General features: G+C 37.4%; 1 protein-coding gene across 11 annotated transcripts in view; it reads right to left on the bottom strand.

Moving 5' to 3' along the window:
* The window catches only part of CEP63 (centrosomal protein 63), a 45749-nt gene that overhangs the window by 12807 nt on the left and 15731 nt on the right, over positions 1-17211 (bottom strand). For 10 of the 11 annotated variants that reach the window (XM_033132216.1, XM_033132217.1, XM_033132222.1 and 7 more), the window contains 7 exons: positions 16653-16830; positions 8481-8576; positions 7514-7636; positions 4845-4958; positions 2042-2275; positions 1661-1797; positions 653-790 (listed from right to left, as the gene is read on the bottom strand). In XM_033132216.1, coding sequence (XP_032988107.1) covers positions 653-790; positions 1661-1797; positions 2042-2275; positions 4845-4958; positions 7514-7636; positions 8481-8576; positions 16653-16830 — 1020 coding nt within the window. The remainder of the gene's footprint in view (positions 1-652; positions 791-1660; positions 1798-2041; positions 2276-4844; positions 4959-7513; positions 7637-8480; positions 8577-16652; positions 16831-17211) is intronic. The other variant, XM_033132214.1, reaches the window with a different exon arrangement.

Genomic DNA, 17211 nt, shown 5'->3' with positions numbered 1-17211 from the left:
CCCAAGGAAATAGCAACAGCACTTCAGAAGTGAAGGAATACCTTGTACCCAGTGAGACCTCACCATGAGCAGCTCCAGTGAGGTGGCTGGTAGAGAGTAAAGCTAATTGAAGGGGTTCTACACAGGTGAAAGGTTGAAAAAGTACAGACAATCAGTACAGACAACACTGGAGGAATTTGGTTTTGAAGGAGAGCAGAGAAATATGGAAGTAACTTGACGGGGATATAGGATTAAAGGAGGGTTTTAATTTTTTTTCCCAAGTTGGGAAATATTAAAGCATATTTTATACCAGCAGAAATTATTTAGCAGAGAGGGAGAACTGTATGATGTAAAAGAAAAAAAAACTGCAGAAAAGTAACACAAATGGAGTTTTAGGAACACAGACATGTCTTCCATCAATTAATCCATTGTAACAGAATATGGGCACAGATGCAGGCAGACTAGTAGACTTGGTGGCAAAAAGATTAGAAGTTCTATTTTAACTGCTTCTGTTTTCTCATGAAGTAAGGAGTGAGGCCATTTGTGGATGTTAGAGGGGAAAAAAACTTGTTTTTTTCTCTAAGATGATTACGTTAGTTTACTTCATCAACAGGATGATCAAAAGTCATTTTAACGACTTAAACATTTTTGAAATGTGTATATAATTATCTACCTGCCTTCCAGTCGAGTCACCTCTGCCTGTAGAAGTTCTTCACTGGTGTGGGTAAAATCCAGCTGGGAGAGCACACTCTCTAGATGCCCCTGCTCTTGAGAGGTGCACGTCCTGTCTGGCTGAGACTCCTCCCGCGACCTAGGAAAGGACACAAGGACTTTTTTCTCTTTGCGAACAAAAGCAACATGCAACCCATTCACATTTCCCAACTGTTTTTGGTAGGGAAAGTCTTTGGAACTCTTCAGTTTGTCTCCTGCTTTATGAAAAGAAAAATGGGAGAGTAAAGAGGCAAGAGATGATGCTTCCCAAAAGTCAGCAGCAGTTTACTCCTTTCCCAACTGGAATTTGGCTTGTTTTTCAAGGGAAAAAGACAAAATGACAAAAAATCACTTTGTTGACATTTCATTCCTTGAGTCAAAGAAACTGGAAAATTACAGGAGAGTTCTCACAAGAATAGAAATGTGTACCAGACTTAAATTTAAAAAAAAAAAAAAAAAGGAGTATAGTTCCTTCTACTTCTTTCCTCTACAAACTTCATAACAGTCATTCGTACATAGAAATAAAATTAGTTTTAGGAGTTTTTTTTAATGGCCATCTCAACAGCTAGCTTAGCAATGATATTGATGATAAACAGATAATAATCATGGCCTATTTCTACTAAGGAAGGGAGGCCTTCCAGGAGAAGTCGACTATAAATCATTTCATATTCGGAATTTCACCAAGGGTATGGACTGACCAACGAGTTTCTTTCAAAACATCAGTCTCTTGGTTAGGGACCCAAACTGGAGGCAGAAAAAACTAACTGCACAAATTTTTTAACACTACAAAATTTAACTCAGAAATTAAAACTAAATAAGAAAACCCATAATACGATCAAATGCAAAATTATGAATATTAAAACTGGTGCTTAATGTCAAAATAACTTTATTAAGAATATTTAAGATTAATAATAGTTATTAATTTATTAATATTATTATTAATAAGAATAATATTTAAGATTGAAGATACCTTATGGCCTCTACTATGTGCTGAGTGTTTGTTGCCTGTAATTTTCCTTGTAGCTTCTCCTTTTGCATTTTTGTCTCATGAATGAAATTTTGAGACTGAAGAGCTGCCTTCAATTGTCTCTTTTCTTCCTGCAGAACCTGCAAAATACTCAGAAAAAAAGTCAGATATTATTCCACTTTTTCTATTTCAAGAGAAGCAAGCCAGGGAATCAGAATAAAAGCTATATAACAGAGTCAATATCAATATGGTTATCAGTATCTGATCCATCGGCTATACAGTAGTGAAGAAACCATAGATTTTGGCACCTACTTCTAGGTTAATTATTCTCTCTTGAAACATGCATACATACCTTTCCCCAATTATAGAAAGTTTAAAACACACCTCTAACAGTTTTTCAGATTCCCTCAATTTCTCTTCTTTTTGTCGCTGCTCTTGCATAACGGTCATACTGGTTCCCACCAAGTCGTTGACCCTCATGGTGAGGCGCTCTATTTCCAGTTCATTGGCACAGATAGTGTCATTGGCCCGCTCCAGCTTACTGCTCAGGTGCTGAATTTCTGACTGGCTGGACAGCTCCACAGACTCTAACTTCTGTTTCCGATTGGCAAGCTGAGCCTAGAAACACACAGATGACCGACAGGTAACAGCGAAATAATAAAAGAATAATCAGTGAATAAGGAAAACTAAAATGAAATTGAGTTTTACTTCCACAAAAACATAAAGCATTAGCTCATTAAAAATATATAATAACCCATTCGTGGTTTTAAAAAAAAAAACACCTCTCATGATAAAAACTAGGAATAGAGGGGAACTTTCTCAACTTGATAAAGACTATCTACAAAAAACATACAGCTAACATCCTACTTAGTGGTGAGAAACTTGAAGCTTCCCACTAAGATCAGGTACAAGGCAAGGTTCTGCCCTCTCACCACTCCTTTTCGACATCACATTGGATATCCCCGCTTATGCAATAAAGCAAGAAAAGGAAGTAAAACGTATGCAGATTGGAAGGATGAAACAAGACTGGCAAATGAGTTGTTTTTCAATGGGTATAGAGTCTTAGTTTAGCAAGCTGAAAACTTTCTAGAGATCAGTTACACAACAATCTGCATATAGTTAACATTATTGTACTATACTCTTTAAAACGGTTAAGATGGCAAACTTTAATGTGATTTTACCACGATAAAAAACAAAAAGATTGGCAAAATGATGATAACTATTAATGCTGGGTAACAGGTAAACAGAAGTTCATTTAAAAGTGTTTTGCTTGTGTTTTTTTAAATGAGGACCATAGAGCACTGCTACATACTGAATCACTAAAAGATTTAATTTTGTTTAGTTTGCTAAAAGATAGAGAAGTGTATTATAAGTAACATATTTTGAGTACTAAACAGAATAGTTTCAGTTTAAACAAAGCTATCAGAAGAATAATTCAAATACCCTTAGAAAGGAAAACAAATGTTAGCTTTTTGAAGATTTCTTGCCCTAGCTGAGCAGTAGTAAAGAAAAACCTCATTTTTATAAACAATAAAGTTTTAATTATGCAGAAAAATCACAATAGAAATTTAAAAAAAGGATCTGTAACCAATAATAAGTACAGTTCACGGATGAACAATTGAGAACTAAATTTAAAACTCAAATTTCTTTTTTGCCAATATGAAAGCTATTAATTAGAATATAACAATATCTTATAGTTATTTATGTTTGTTTAGTGTTTTAGTTTAGGTCAAAAAACTCAGGTCTAGACATCCAGGATTTTATTAGCCCATTCCGGATGCAGAGCTTGCTGCAGCTTTGAAAATAATTTTCTTCCTTGAGGTTGTTGTGGATTCCTCCTGCCATTCTAAGTGGAATCATTCACAGCACAGCTATTCTTGGTAGTTTATCAGCCAGCTGATATTTCAGGAGGATGATCAAAAGCCAATACATTACTGAGACTTAAAGCAGAAAATAATGAAGATTGTTTAAAAAAAAAAAAGCTTCCTTCCAGTTCTCTTAACTTATCCAGTCTATTTCTTCCTTCTATAAAACTGAGATAACCACCGATCTTGACAGATTATCATATTAAACACATAACATGGAACTATATGTTCTAGAGAACAGCATGTAGAAGAAGCATTGGGAGTGTCTAGCACATGACACATCGTCACAAATATTCGTTTCCCTCTACGCTCATTTCCCTTTATGTTCCTGGTTTTTAATTGATAAAGCAAACACTGTGTCCCTAGAAGAAATATTCCTAAATTAGGTGCCTATCTTTTGGTTTTGCTGAAGCCATTAATTCTTCCTTAAAAAAAGATTTCTGGGGCCAACCCGGTGGCTCAGGTGGTTGGAGCACCGTGCTTCTAACGCTGAGGTAGCTGGTTCGATTCCCACACCAGCCAGTAAGCTGCGCTCTCTACAGCTAAAATTGTGAATTAGGGCTCTCTCTGGCGCTGGGCTGCCGTGAGCAGCCGGAGGTCGGTGTGAGAGGCTGCAGGCTGCTGGGTGCTGCTGTGGGCTACCGTGTTCTGCCAGGAACAGTCGCCAGGGAGCTGTGTCCTACACAACTAGACTGAGAAACAATGGCTTGTGGGGAGGGAAGGAGAAGCACAAGATGGGGGGAAAAGGGTTTCTACTGGTGTTCTAAAAAATGTTTCTGTTGACACAAAGATACTGCTTTTAATTAGTGTGCACACCAACACAGACGACTCTCTCAGCGTTTGTGTCCAGGTAGGCTAGCTGAGGCTCCCTGGCTGAGACGCCTCAGCCAAAGGACCCCAGCTATCACAAACACAGAGAAAGATGCTGACAGAAGTAGAGCCAAGGCAACAGCCAGAAATAGCCAGAACAAGTAAGCCAGAGACCCAATAACAGAAACAAAGAAACGGAGAAGGAGATGCAGAGACAACAAGGGTAGAAAGAGAGAATTGGAGGGAGAGGAGTAGAGACCAAGATTAGGAGAGTGAACATGAATGTGAATGGAGAGCAAGTATGAGAATGCAAGACGCTGACAGAGAGAGAGCAAGAAGAGAGCATGAGTGAGGAGGTAAGGAAGCCAGGGAGGAAAGCAAGCACGCAAAGAAACAGTGGGCATGAGGACATGAGTGGACATGATGCTAGCACACGTGTACTAGCATGAAGCTAGTTCAAATTTAATGAAAACCCTTCTGCCTCTCATTCTTTTAAAATGTCTTAAACCTACCTGAATTATCTCTGATTGTTCAGCCAAAGCTTTCCTTTGTGCCTCCAGAGAAGATACTTGTTGCTGATAAATCAAGCGTTGCTTCTCCCAGTCCAGTGATTTTTGACGAAATTCCTGAAGAGGCAATTAGGTACTTAACTTCTACATGCTTGCCCTTGCTGTCACTACTTCCCAGACTCATTTCACTTTAATTTTTCCCCACATCCCTGGGTACACACGCACCTTTCTCCACAGCAGGAGCCCCATTACTCACTTAGCTGATGGAACTATGGAGTAATACTAAATTCCTTACATACTGTGCTTCAGGATTACCTGTCTTTCTAAGTTTAACACCCTTACAGTAAAGAGTATGAAACACAGAAGCTAACACTGGGTTCATGATGATTTTCATAGATTTGCTGCCATCTAGGGTTGTTACAATTTTTTAGTGATTTTTCAGAAAACTGATGGCAAGATAACTAAAATCTCAAACTATGATTACAGATATCCCTCACTACCCAAATTCTTGATATCCAAACCCAGGAATTGAACAGATTCAGATAAATTTTCAGAGAAGTCCCTTGGCCCAATTCTTACTTCTCAGTCTCTAAAATTCAAGAACCAACAAACAGATCCAGATAAAACAATACCCTTGATATACAAATATTTACTATCTCAACAGAAGAACTACAGACTTGAATAACAAGGGAAATCTGTCCCAAATTTAACAGATATTGTAACCCAAAGCCAAACAGTTCAAAATTAATGATGGAGCAATGGTAATTTTGAGTTGCATGATAAAAAAATGAGCCCAATATTTATGAAAATGGTACCGGGTACCATTTAGTACCCAGTTGAGGTGAGTGACCACACATTTAAAATGAGGCCAGTCAGCATGATGCTTTTCGCCACCCATGTTCTGCCACACACGAGAAGTAGAGAGTGAGCTAGATTTATGCAGCGTTATGGTTTTGCCAAGTAAATACGATGAAGCAAGAGAGGGGCACAGGGGCTGAAGGGGAATGCAAGGAATGTAACCACAGAACTTCAGCTGGGTAAGGATTGGTAAAAGAGGATACAAGGTAGATATGGAGCAGTGGAAAGGTGGCAGAATTCAATCACTTCAACGGATGGGGTCAAGTGATTATTGAGAGTCAAGGGACTAGAGAAAGTAAGCCGAAAAGACAGGGATGGTAGTGAGAGAATGCAATGCTTACAATGTGATTCTAGGAGGGGTGCGAGTGTTGGTAATGACACCTAAACAATGGCAATGGGAATAGGTGGATGAGACAGGGAGATCAAATATCGATGGAGGAAAGAACACCAATGAACTCAAAGACTGGAATATAATAAGCATCACCCCTGTGGATACTCAAAGCCTCAAGAATTAAGATAAGAGTCTCATTGGAGAGAGTGACTGAACGGGGAGCTGAAATCTCTAAGCCAGGGGAGCAATCCAGGGATCAGGAGATGACGACTTTGGTTGTATGTACATTGGTTGGTGATGTAGCAATGGCATGAAAATTAAAGATGGGATTTTTGAGGCAGAAAGAAAAGAGAATGGTCAGGAAGTGGTAATGAAGAGTTTTGGGAGGAAAAACAGTTATTACAGAAGAGGGCTGGAGAGGAAGCAGTATCTGTGTAGTCCTCTGATTCAACGCTCTTCAAATATATACAAATATTGAGATATAAGGAGTAAAAGAATACTAAACACAAGAAATTACAGTCCGAGGTAGTAATAACGTATTGGCATTGGTGGGTCACAGGTTACTCTGAGTAGAACATCGTAAGTAATCGTAAAAAGATGCTGAACAATGTTTCTCGAATTCGAATCAGCTAGAGAAGCTGGATAAAATGCAGTTTCCTAGGTCCTATGTCATACTACTGCATCAGAATTTCTGAGAGCCTACAGAGGACCCTGGGTGATTTGCAGGTGCACTGGTGAACCGATGACATAGACAGAGGGGGAGTGGCAGATTCGAGGGAGAAAGAGTGACAGCCCAGTGCTGTTCCTTCACCTACTCTTGGCAGTGCTAACTCACCAGCTCCCTTAAGTCCTCTAGGGAATCACCAGCATACACAACAATCATGCAGTTACTCAGTCTTAACAAAAACAAAGTCAGTAAAGAGGGAGGTAAATGCTTACTATATCTAAATGGGAACTGACGATAAACAATCTGATACGCAGAGTACTCGGTACAGAAGAGCCATGTACTTTCAACATTGACTGAGCCTCTATTCCATTAGGTGTTCAATAAGATAAGGACACTGCCCACGGAGGACTGCTAGTGACAGGTGGTCAACGTTTCTCAATACTGGCACTTGGGGTACAATCATCCTTTCTGTGGGGAACAGTCCCCAGCATGTTTGGTGTCCCTGGTGGTCCCTGTCCTCTAAACACCAGTTTTACTCCCAGTTATTCTAACAACCAAACCAGTCTCCATACATTTCCAAATGCCCTCGAAGGGTGGTACTGCCCTGTTGAATTACTGATAGCTAGTCACCCCATCAACCACAAGGAACCAGATGATGACAGGATGTATAGTAGATCTCCCTCGACCTTTGAAATAGCTCAGTGGCAGTCCTGGAGATGGGAGAAAATTGATTTCAGGAACTAGCACTATTAGAAACAGCACTTTGCTACACGAAGGCTGACAATCACTATGAAGGGATTATTACTGTGAACATACCTCTATTTTTCCAGTTAACCTCTCAATTTCAGACCGATCTTCCCTGTGATTTTTGGAGTTTCCTCTGAAGTCCCTTATTTGCTTTTTCTGTAGTTTTTCATAGCTTCTCTTCAGTCTGTCTAACTGTAGACACAGTTATTTCTTGACTTAAAATTTAAGAATTTGTAAACAGTGGTGGTAGGATAAATTGGTATTATGAAAGCAAGAGCAGTTCTAAACAGTACTACTGAAAATAGATTAAGAGTATGTTAGATTTGCAAATTGAAATACAGAACAACTCAAAACTATATATAAAACAGGAACACTAGAAAAGAAATACAATGAGTCCAAGAAAAAATAAAGGAAACAGTATTTTTTAAACACAACATTTTTATGACAATAGCCTTGCACTGAAGAGCCCCCCAACTCACACCACCTCCCCCTTCCAATACAAGCAGCAAACAAAAACTCTTCATTTGCTCTAGGCCTGTGGTTCTTGAACCACTGTCCTGTGAAACACTGATATTCAGTACGCAGGAGAGCAGTACATTGGAATTAAATAAAAGCAGTTTTTTTTCCCCAGTCTGAAGAACAAAATTGAGGTAATAGAATTTTCTCATGTCTCTTATTTATTCCAAAATGCTTCTGAAACCTTTGGATCCTCCATTATTTAAAATCTAGTAACTGATTTAATTCAAAAATTAATATTTAATATAAGTTTTTGGTATCAATATTTCATAGTATTATACAAAAATAGCTGTTTCTTTCAGGTACTCAACCAAGAAACACATTTTAGAATCTCAGTTCTAGCTAGTATCAAACATATAATTAGTCACGATTCTCTGCCTCGATGTAAGAACAGAGAAATAGATTTCCTGTGTCTCCCACGGAATATGTACTTCCACTTTACAAAGTAGAAACTAGTCCTTTAACAAAATTCTCAAGGGTAAAAGAGACAGAATTACACAACACAGGATGAAAATCTCACTTCTTCATGTAGTTTCTTTAACTCCTGCTTATAGTCCAACGCCATCTCTTGCTTGACTTTTTCATGTTCTTCTACCTGCTGACGCAACATTCCAACCTAGAAGCAGATAGGTGGTAGTATTTTTCATTATTAGCATTGAAACAATATTCCTGAAACATAAAAATAGGAAATAACCTTTGTACTTATCTGTAAATACAAGCTGTATATGGTTAATACCCCATTTCTCAACTGTATATGGTAATACCGACTTCTCAGTAAGTTAAATATCTAATTATTTAATGATCCATAACATTGCTAAAAATGGAAACAAACAACTGTTCCAGAATTTCTCGGTTTAATGAAAACTTGCTCTCACTGTCTGAATTATTGTTCCCAACCTTTTATCAAAAAAACAAAACAAACTCATGAAAAATTGAGATATCAAGTATAAGAACCTTGGAAACTAAGAACATTGAACAAAAATCTGTGAAACATCAAGAGTAAGTTCTATAAGTCAAAGTGCAAAATAGTTATTTCAGAAAGATGGTAGGAGACTTGTACCTGCCCTACCATTTATCCCACATCAGAGAAATCAGTTCTACCAATCAAAGTAAGGGCGTTATCCTAACCCATTTTTCAATGGTTTGAAACCAGCCACAGCCAGTTTCACCTCCATCAATTTCCATAAGTATTTCCCTATGTGTCTGGATAACCAGTTAGTATACCATCTATTAATAAGTGAGGATGGAGAACAGCGAACAGGAGGTAGTAATTTCAATCACAATACAGAATGGTAATTTTAAAACAAAACAACTCAGATCTTTTTCTCATCACAAGGAAAAAAAAATGTTTGTAACGGTGTATGATGATGGCTGCTACTAAGACTTACTGTGGTGATCATTTTGCAATATATATAAATACTGAATCATTACATTGTACTCCTGAAACTAATATAATTATACCTCAATTTAAAAAACAAATAAAATTATTATAAGAACAAGGAGTTAATTAATTCCAATTAAATATTCTAACAGGACTTTGTTTTTAACTTGAAAAAGTGATTCTGAAGTTCAAACTGGAGAATGATTAAATATAGTCAACAAAATGGAAAAAGAAAACTACTTTTAAAAAAAGGTCTAAGTGAATATTTACTGGATTTCTGGGAAGAAGGGAACTTTCTGAGTGTAAAACTAATGACTCATTTTAAAATAGATAATGTCTATATAAAATGTAAAACTTCTATATTTAAAACACCCCATTAAAATTAAAAAGCAAATAAACAGAAAACCATTTATCAAAATATATCAAAGGATTTTTAATTTTTAGGTATCTTTTTCTAACTTGTTCCCACTATGTTCAGAGAACATACTCTGTGATTTCAAGCCTTTGTATTGTGTCGAGATTTACTTTCTGGCCCAGCAAATGGTCAATTTTGGAAAGATTTCTGTTTGTGCTAGAAAAGAATGCACACTCTGCAGTTCTCTTGTGCAATGTTCTATATGTATAAATTAGGTCAAGTGTGTTGATCATACCCTACTGATGTTTGTCTCTGTCCCATCAGTTGTTTAAGTGGGTTAAAATCCCCAGCTACAATTGTGGCTTCATCTATTTCTCCTTAGAGTTCTGCCATTTTTTGCATACAGATAAGGATGAGAGAAAGAGAGAGAAATTTCTTTTAAGACTATTTTTTAGATACTTACAAATCTAGAGTTTTTTTTTTGCCTTAGTTTGAGTTCCCCCAAAGGTGTAGCCTGAGACATGGACTTCGAGCAGATAATTGGAGGTGATCCTACGAAGCAGAGTGAGGAAGTGGAGAGGGAGACCCAGGGAAGGAAGAAAAGCCAATAAAAAAGGTGTGTTATTGAGTTGATTTCTGTAGTTAAGCAGCGTGGGCTATCTCCCATTGGGATCTCACGAAGGAACCAGACAGAATGTGTTTCAGAACTGCCTGTCCATCTAAGGGATGAGAAGCTGGAGAATTTATCCACCCATTCCAGTCCCTCTACTGCTTGAGGCTTGCGCCAGGAGCGTTAACTTCCCCACACACACTTCCAGGTTTCACCTTCTAAGAAGCAGCTTCTAAGGCTCTAGAGAGAGAGGCATACTGTAGTGAGACGGTGGCAGCGCACAGGGAGCTGTATGTTATAGCCAAGATGAAATCAGGAGGCAAAGAAAATGTGGTACAGGACAGAAAGAATGTACACTACAGTTAAATATCCTGAAATTTCATATTGTATCATTATGAAGTGTTTCTCTTCACTTTTAGTGATGTTCGTTCATTGCTTCTGTTTCGAGTATACTTTTTCTAATATTAATATACCTATACAATATTTCTATTGTAAGTGTTTACATGGTATATATTTTTATTTCACCTTTACTTTCAACTTTGCTGTATCTTTATAAATACCAAATAATTGAGTTTAATTATTTTTACCCAGTTGGACAATTTTTATCTTTTAATTGGGCCATTTAGTGTATTTATACTGAATGGATCTATTTGGACTTTAAACCTATCATCTTATTCAGTGTCATTTGTCCTTAATAAGCTCTGTGTTCCTTCTTCTCTCCTTTCTTGCCTTCTTTGGAACTGATAACTTCTTATCATTTCATTTTTCTCCTTTTATTAGCTTGGAAGATATATACTCTATTAATATACTAATTATTATCCATTAATATATTCATATATTAACTCTATGAACATTGATTACTCTATATATTAACATATTAGTAATACTTGATTAATATATTAATATATACTTTTAATGGTTCTCTCAAGATTAAAACATGGATTTGTAACTGAACAAATCTAATGTTAGTTTTACCAATTCCCAGGCAACACAAGGACTACATAAATACTTCAATTCCATTTACTCTCAACCTGACTTAAATACATTCATAATCCTATATATATGTTAAATTGAAAAGGCTATTATTGTTTTATATACAGTCAATATTCATTTAGATTTACCCACATATTTACTGTTGCCTTTCATTTTTTCCTTAATCTCTTAAACTTCTACCTGGGATCACTTTCCTTCCACCTGAAGAACAGTCTTTAGTATTTCCTTGGTGCGGGTCTATTAATGACAAATTCTCTCAATTTTTGTTGATATAAAAATACTTTTATTTCACCTTACACTGGGTATAGATTTCCGGTTTGGCAGGGGAAAAAAATATCATTTCTTTGTTTGTAGATATTCTACTATCTTCTGACTTTCACTGTTTTAGCTGAGAAATCAGCTGTTAGGAACTGTTTATAGATAATGTCTTTTTTTAATTGGTAATCTGGTGGTTTTTTTTTTTTTTTTTTTTTTGGTTGCTTTTCAGATTTCCTCTTTGTCTTTAGTTTTCAACCCAGGTAAAGATTTCTTTTTATTTATCTCGCTTGAGATTCTTGGACTTCTTAAGTACATGGCCTTCCTCACTTTTGGCAAAATCTTAGGCAATTTATCTTGAAATATTCTGCCCATTATCACTCTTTTTTCTCCTTCAAGTTTTCTACTATTAGACCTTATCACTGTATCTCCTTTCTATCTTCTTGTCTATATTTGCTATCATTTTGTCTATGCTTCATTCTATATTTTATTTTGTACTATCTTCTAGTTTACTAATCACCTCAATATTTAAGGTCTTGATTTCAATTATTCTATTTTTCAGTATTTTAATTTCCACTCATTTGGGGAATTTTTTAATGTGTAATTCTTTCTTGAAGTGCTCAATCTTATCTTTTATGTCTTTGAACACATCAACACAGCTTTTTGTAAAGTTTGAGCATAACAGTGCAAATATCTAGATTTGCCTTGGGTCTGTTTCTATCTTCTATTGCATGTATGTTTTTGATTGTTTGTTTGTGTTTTGTTTGTTTTTTTAGATTTTATTGGGGAGGGGGAACAGGACTTTATTGGGGAACAGTGTGTACTTCCAGGACTTTTTCTTTTCCAAGTCAGGTTGTTGTCCCTTCAATCTTAGTTGTGGAGGGGGCCGTTCAGCTTCAAGTTGTCCTTTCAGTCTTTGTTGTGGAGGGCACAGCTCAGCTCCAGGTCCAGTTGCCGTTGCTAGTTGCAGGGGGCACAGCCCACCATCCCTTGCAGGAATCGAACCATCAACCTTGTGGTTGAGAGGACACACTCCAACCAACGGAGCCATCTGGGAGCTCAGTGGCTGCTCAGCTCAAGGTACCGTTTTCAATCTTAGTTGCAGAGGGCGGAGCCCACCATCCCTTGCGGGACTCGAGGAATTGAACTGGCAACCTTGTGGTTGAGAGCCCACTGGCCCATGTGGGAATCGAACCAGCAGCCTTCAGAGTTAGGACCATGGAGCTCCAACCACCTGAGCCACGAGGCCGGCCCCCTGCATGTATGGTTTTGCTGTTTTGTCTTGTTGTTGTTGTTGTTGTTGTTATCTTGTCTCCTTGTGTGTCTGAGGTCACTTTCTCAGGAGTTATCAAGCATTATATTTGAAAAAAAATTTTGAAGAAAGAATTTAAGACCCAGAATGGTGTTTTTTTCTCCTTTGGAGAAAAGGTAGGTTTGCTTTATCCAGGTTCCTTGAAGCCCTAGCACTTTGGAGATGCCTGGGGACAGTAGTACTCTGGATCATCTTAAACTGATTTCAGAGATTTAAATAACTGCAGCTGAATGGCAATTGGAAGAGGGCCTGTTCTACATCTGGCCCATCCTTACTCCTAGGTGCTGCCTTTCAGGGTCCCAACCCAAAGTGAGGAGAGGTTCAGAGCCACCTTGAACACCAAATCCTTTACTGTCTTAACCCCTTCAAGTTAGCAAAAACCCCATTCAGTCTCTAATTTCAGCTAATAATTACCCCAAACCCTTGGCTCACCTCCCTGGACCTCTAGTCTAGCTCAGTTCCTGCCCTGGTAATTTATTCACTGTCTTATTAGCATTCTACTGCAAGACAATTTTTTTTTTTTAATCAAACTTACATACTTGTCTTCAGTGAGTGGACTGGCCCAATGACGTAGTCTGCCATTACCAGATGTTAAAATCTGAAAGATTCACATTTAACTAAAAAAATCCTGAGTGAAATTTACTTCTAAAGCAGAATTCTACAGCCAATCAAACTTTGGGTCAGAGATGAAAAGAGAATAAAGATATTTTCAGATATATAAGATCTTAAAAGTATGTTCTACCAAAATGAAGAAGTAAACTTATAAAGAAGATAACAGGATACAAAGAAACAAGGAGAAAAGCATAGAAAACCTCCAGAATAATCCTGAAGGGAGTTCCTAAAATGAAGCTATACAGCAAACCTAGAAACTAATTTATCCATATTTGAGAATGGCAAGCTCCAATAAAGAGGTTTTCACATAAAAAAAGGGAAAAAAAGCATAAAAACACTTGTATCAAGCTTAACTCTCTCCTTACTACGTGAAAACCTCTCTAAAATAGTCTTAATAAATGTCATCAACAGGATCACAATCTCAGTGTGTACCACGCACAGAAGTGTACCTGAATAAGCTCAGTCACAGCACCTGGAGTGGTGATCCGACTGGGAGGAAAGTCAGAGTGGGTCTTGGGACCAGTGTTTTCCCTACAACTTTTCCAATCCTTCTGAGATTGACATTCATGCCAGAAATCTAGAGGCAATTCTTGCGCTTATAAATGCCTTCCGCTTCCCTTCCAGTATTCAATGTACTTTTTACTGTACCAGCTACATTATGAGAAATCAATCAGAGTATTATTAAACTTTTCCCCCAAATCACCAGTAAGTGTGGGTGGTGAAATTGCAAGTCATTTTATTTTCCTTTTTTTTTTTCTCTTCCCAAATCCTGAACAAGGGTAAATATAAATTTTTTTTAAGGGTTTTCTGAATTTTGTTTTACATCTAACCAAAATTGGCAAATTATTGAATTTTGGGCACAACTTTTTATACTAGGCATACAATGAGGCCAAAAAAACAACGTTCACTAAATTCAGTGAATGTTAAAATGGACATGTAAGAAGATGGAGATTTTACAAAGATCATGTGACAATCTTTACATTTTCATCAAAAAGTTATCTATTATATGTGACCAAAGTAACATGATTCCTGAAATAAATATTAATATTCTTAGATATTTTAACAATGAATTTTTCTTCTAAAAGAAACCATCAGAAAGAAATACAACAGGGCCGGCCCAGTGGCTCAGGCGGTTGGAGCTCCATGCTTCTAACTCCAAAGGCTGCTGGTTCGATTCCCACATGGGCCAGTGGGCTCTCAACCACAAGACTGCCGGTTCGACTGCCACAAGAAATGATGGGCTCCGCCCCCTGCAACTAAGATTGAACACGGCACCTTGAGCTGAGCTGCTCCCGGATGGCTCAGTTGGTTGGAGCACGCCCTCTGAACCACAAGGTAGCCAGTTCAATTCCTTGATTCCCATAAGGGATGGTGGGCTGCGACCCTTGCAACGGCAACTGGACCTGGAGCTGAGCTGTGCCCTCCATAACTAAGACAAACGACAACAACTCGAAGCTGAAGGGCACCCTCCACAACTAAGATTGAAAGGACAACTTGACCTGGAAAAAAAAAGTCCTGGAAGTACACACTGTTCCCCAATAAAGTCCTGTTCCCCTTCCCCAATAAAAAAAGAAAGAAAAGAAAAGAAAGAAATTAACTTGAACAAACAAGATTACTCTACCCAGCAAAGCTATCATTTAGAATTGCAGGACAGATGAAGAGCTTCCCAGACAAGAAAACGCTAAAGGAGTTCATCACCACCAAACCAGTATTACAAGGAATCTTAAGGGAACCTCTTTAAGGTGGGAGAAAAAGATAAAAAATATGACCAATAATTACTTTCAATGTAAATGGATTAAATGCTCCAAAAGACATAGGGCAGCTGAATGGATAAGAAAACAAGACCCTTATATATGCTGAAGAGACTCACTTCAGATCAAAAGACACACACACTGAAAACAAAAGGATGGGAGAAAAAGATATTTCATGAAAATGGAAACAAACAAACGAAAATCTGGAGTAGCAATACTTATACCAGACAAAATAGACTTTAAAACAAAGGCTCACAAGAGACAAAGAAGGATCCAGTAATCCCACTTCTGGGTATTTACCCAAAGAAAGCCAAAATGCTACTTTAAGGACATGTGTGCAGCCATATGTGCATTGTAGCATTGCTTACAACGGCCAAGATGTGGAGACAGCCTGGGTGTCCATTGATGAATAGAGAAGATGGTACATATATACAATGGAATATTGCTCGGGAATAATATACAGGGGAAACGAATGGGTTCTTTCCATCTGTGACATCATGGATGGACCTGGAGGGTACTGTGCTGAGTGGAGTGAAAGACAGAAGCAATGTGATTTCGCTTATATGTGGAATCTAAAGAACAAAATAAACAAAACAGAAACAAACTCATAGATAGAACATTTTGATAAATACCAGACAGGAGGGGGTTGGAGATGGGTGAAAAAGGCGAAGGGATTAAGTACAAATTGGTTGTTACTAAGTAGTAATGGGGATGTAGGGTATAGCATAAGGAATATAGTCAACAATATTGTAATAACTATGTATGGTGTCAGATAGGTACTATGTTTATCGGGGTGACAGATGGGAGCAGGATTGGGACAGGGTGAAAAGAGTGAAGGCATTAAGAAGTACAAATTGGTAGTTATAAAATAGTCATGGGGATGTAAACTAAAGCATAGGGAATACAGTCAATATGGTAATAACTATGTATAGTGCCAGGAGAGTACTAGACTAGTTAGGGGATCACTTCTTAAATTATATAAATGTCTAACCACTATACTGTATACCTGAAATTAATATAAAATAATACTAAATGCCAATTATAATTGAAAAATTAAAAAAGTGGGGGGAAAGGTGAAGAGGAATTAGAGGTTCAAATTTCCAGGTTTAAAACAAATAAGTCAGGGGATGTAATGTACAGCATAGGAAATATAGTTAATAATTCTGTGATAACATGGTACGGTGTCAGATGGTTGCTGGACTTAACTATGTGATCACTTCTTTAGGTATATAAATGTTGAAAAACTATGGTGTACACCTAAAACTAATATAATATTGTATGTTAGCTATATTTTAATAAAAATCTTTTTATAAAAAAGAAATTAACCTTGACACAAAAATACTTCCCTCAACAAATATTTAAGAAACATATTTAATAAAAAAAGGTCAAAATATCAAAAAGAGGACTGAATCAACTGTTTTACCTCTTTGTGTTTCATATCCAACTGACTCCTGAGGGTCTTAAGTTCCCGTTCACGGATGTCCAAGCAAGTTTGTAGAGCATGTGTCTGCCCTTCCCATTCAGATTTTTTATGAGCCACCATTATATCAATCTGTTTCATGAGCTCCTGTAGTTCTGCTTCACAGGATGTCAAAAACCCCCTATAAATAAGAACAGACCCTTAAGAACACAGAACGTATGTCAAAGTGGCTTTTCATCTTTTAGATGTAAAAATATAGCAGACATACACCTACCTGAGGTGGACCAATGTCAATAAATAAATTATCAGAAGCAAAGAACAGGATTTCTGAGCTTTTCCTCTTAATGTTCATATTAAGGTGATTATATATTCCACGTAATATTTTGTCTTTCTCTAACAGCCAACCTAAAGCCTAAGTCATTGGTCAAATGCAACATCGATGTGTTAAGGCTGGCTTGTGAGTGAGACATCCACAATCAACTAGCGCTTTTGTGATATTTTAGGGAAGCTTTCAGGAAGAATTCAGGCTAGCTCATGTCACATTCTCAGCCAGCCAAAATAG

Source organism: Rhinolophus ferrumequinum, chromosome 17, assembly GCF_004115265.2.
Source record: "Rhinolophus ferrumequinum isolate MPI-CBG mRhiFer1 chromosome 17, mRhiFer1_v1.p, whole genome shotgun sequence".
In the NCBI taxonomy this organism is placed as follows: domain Eukaryota; kingdom Metazoa; phylum Chordata; class Mammalia; order Chiroptera; family Rhinolophidae; genus Rhinolophus; species Rhinolophus ferrumequinum.
This window is presented reverse-complemented; position numbering and strand designations above follow the sequence as displayed.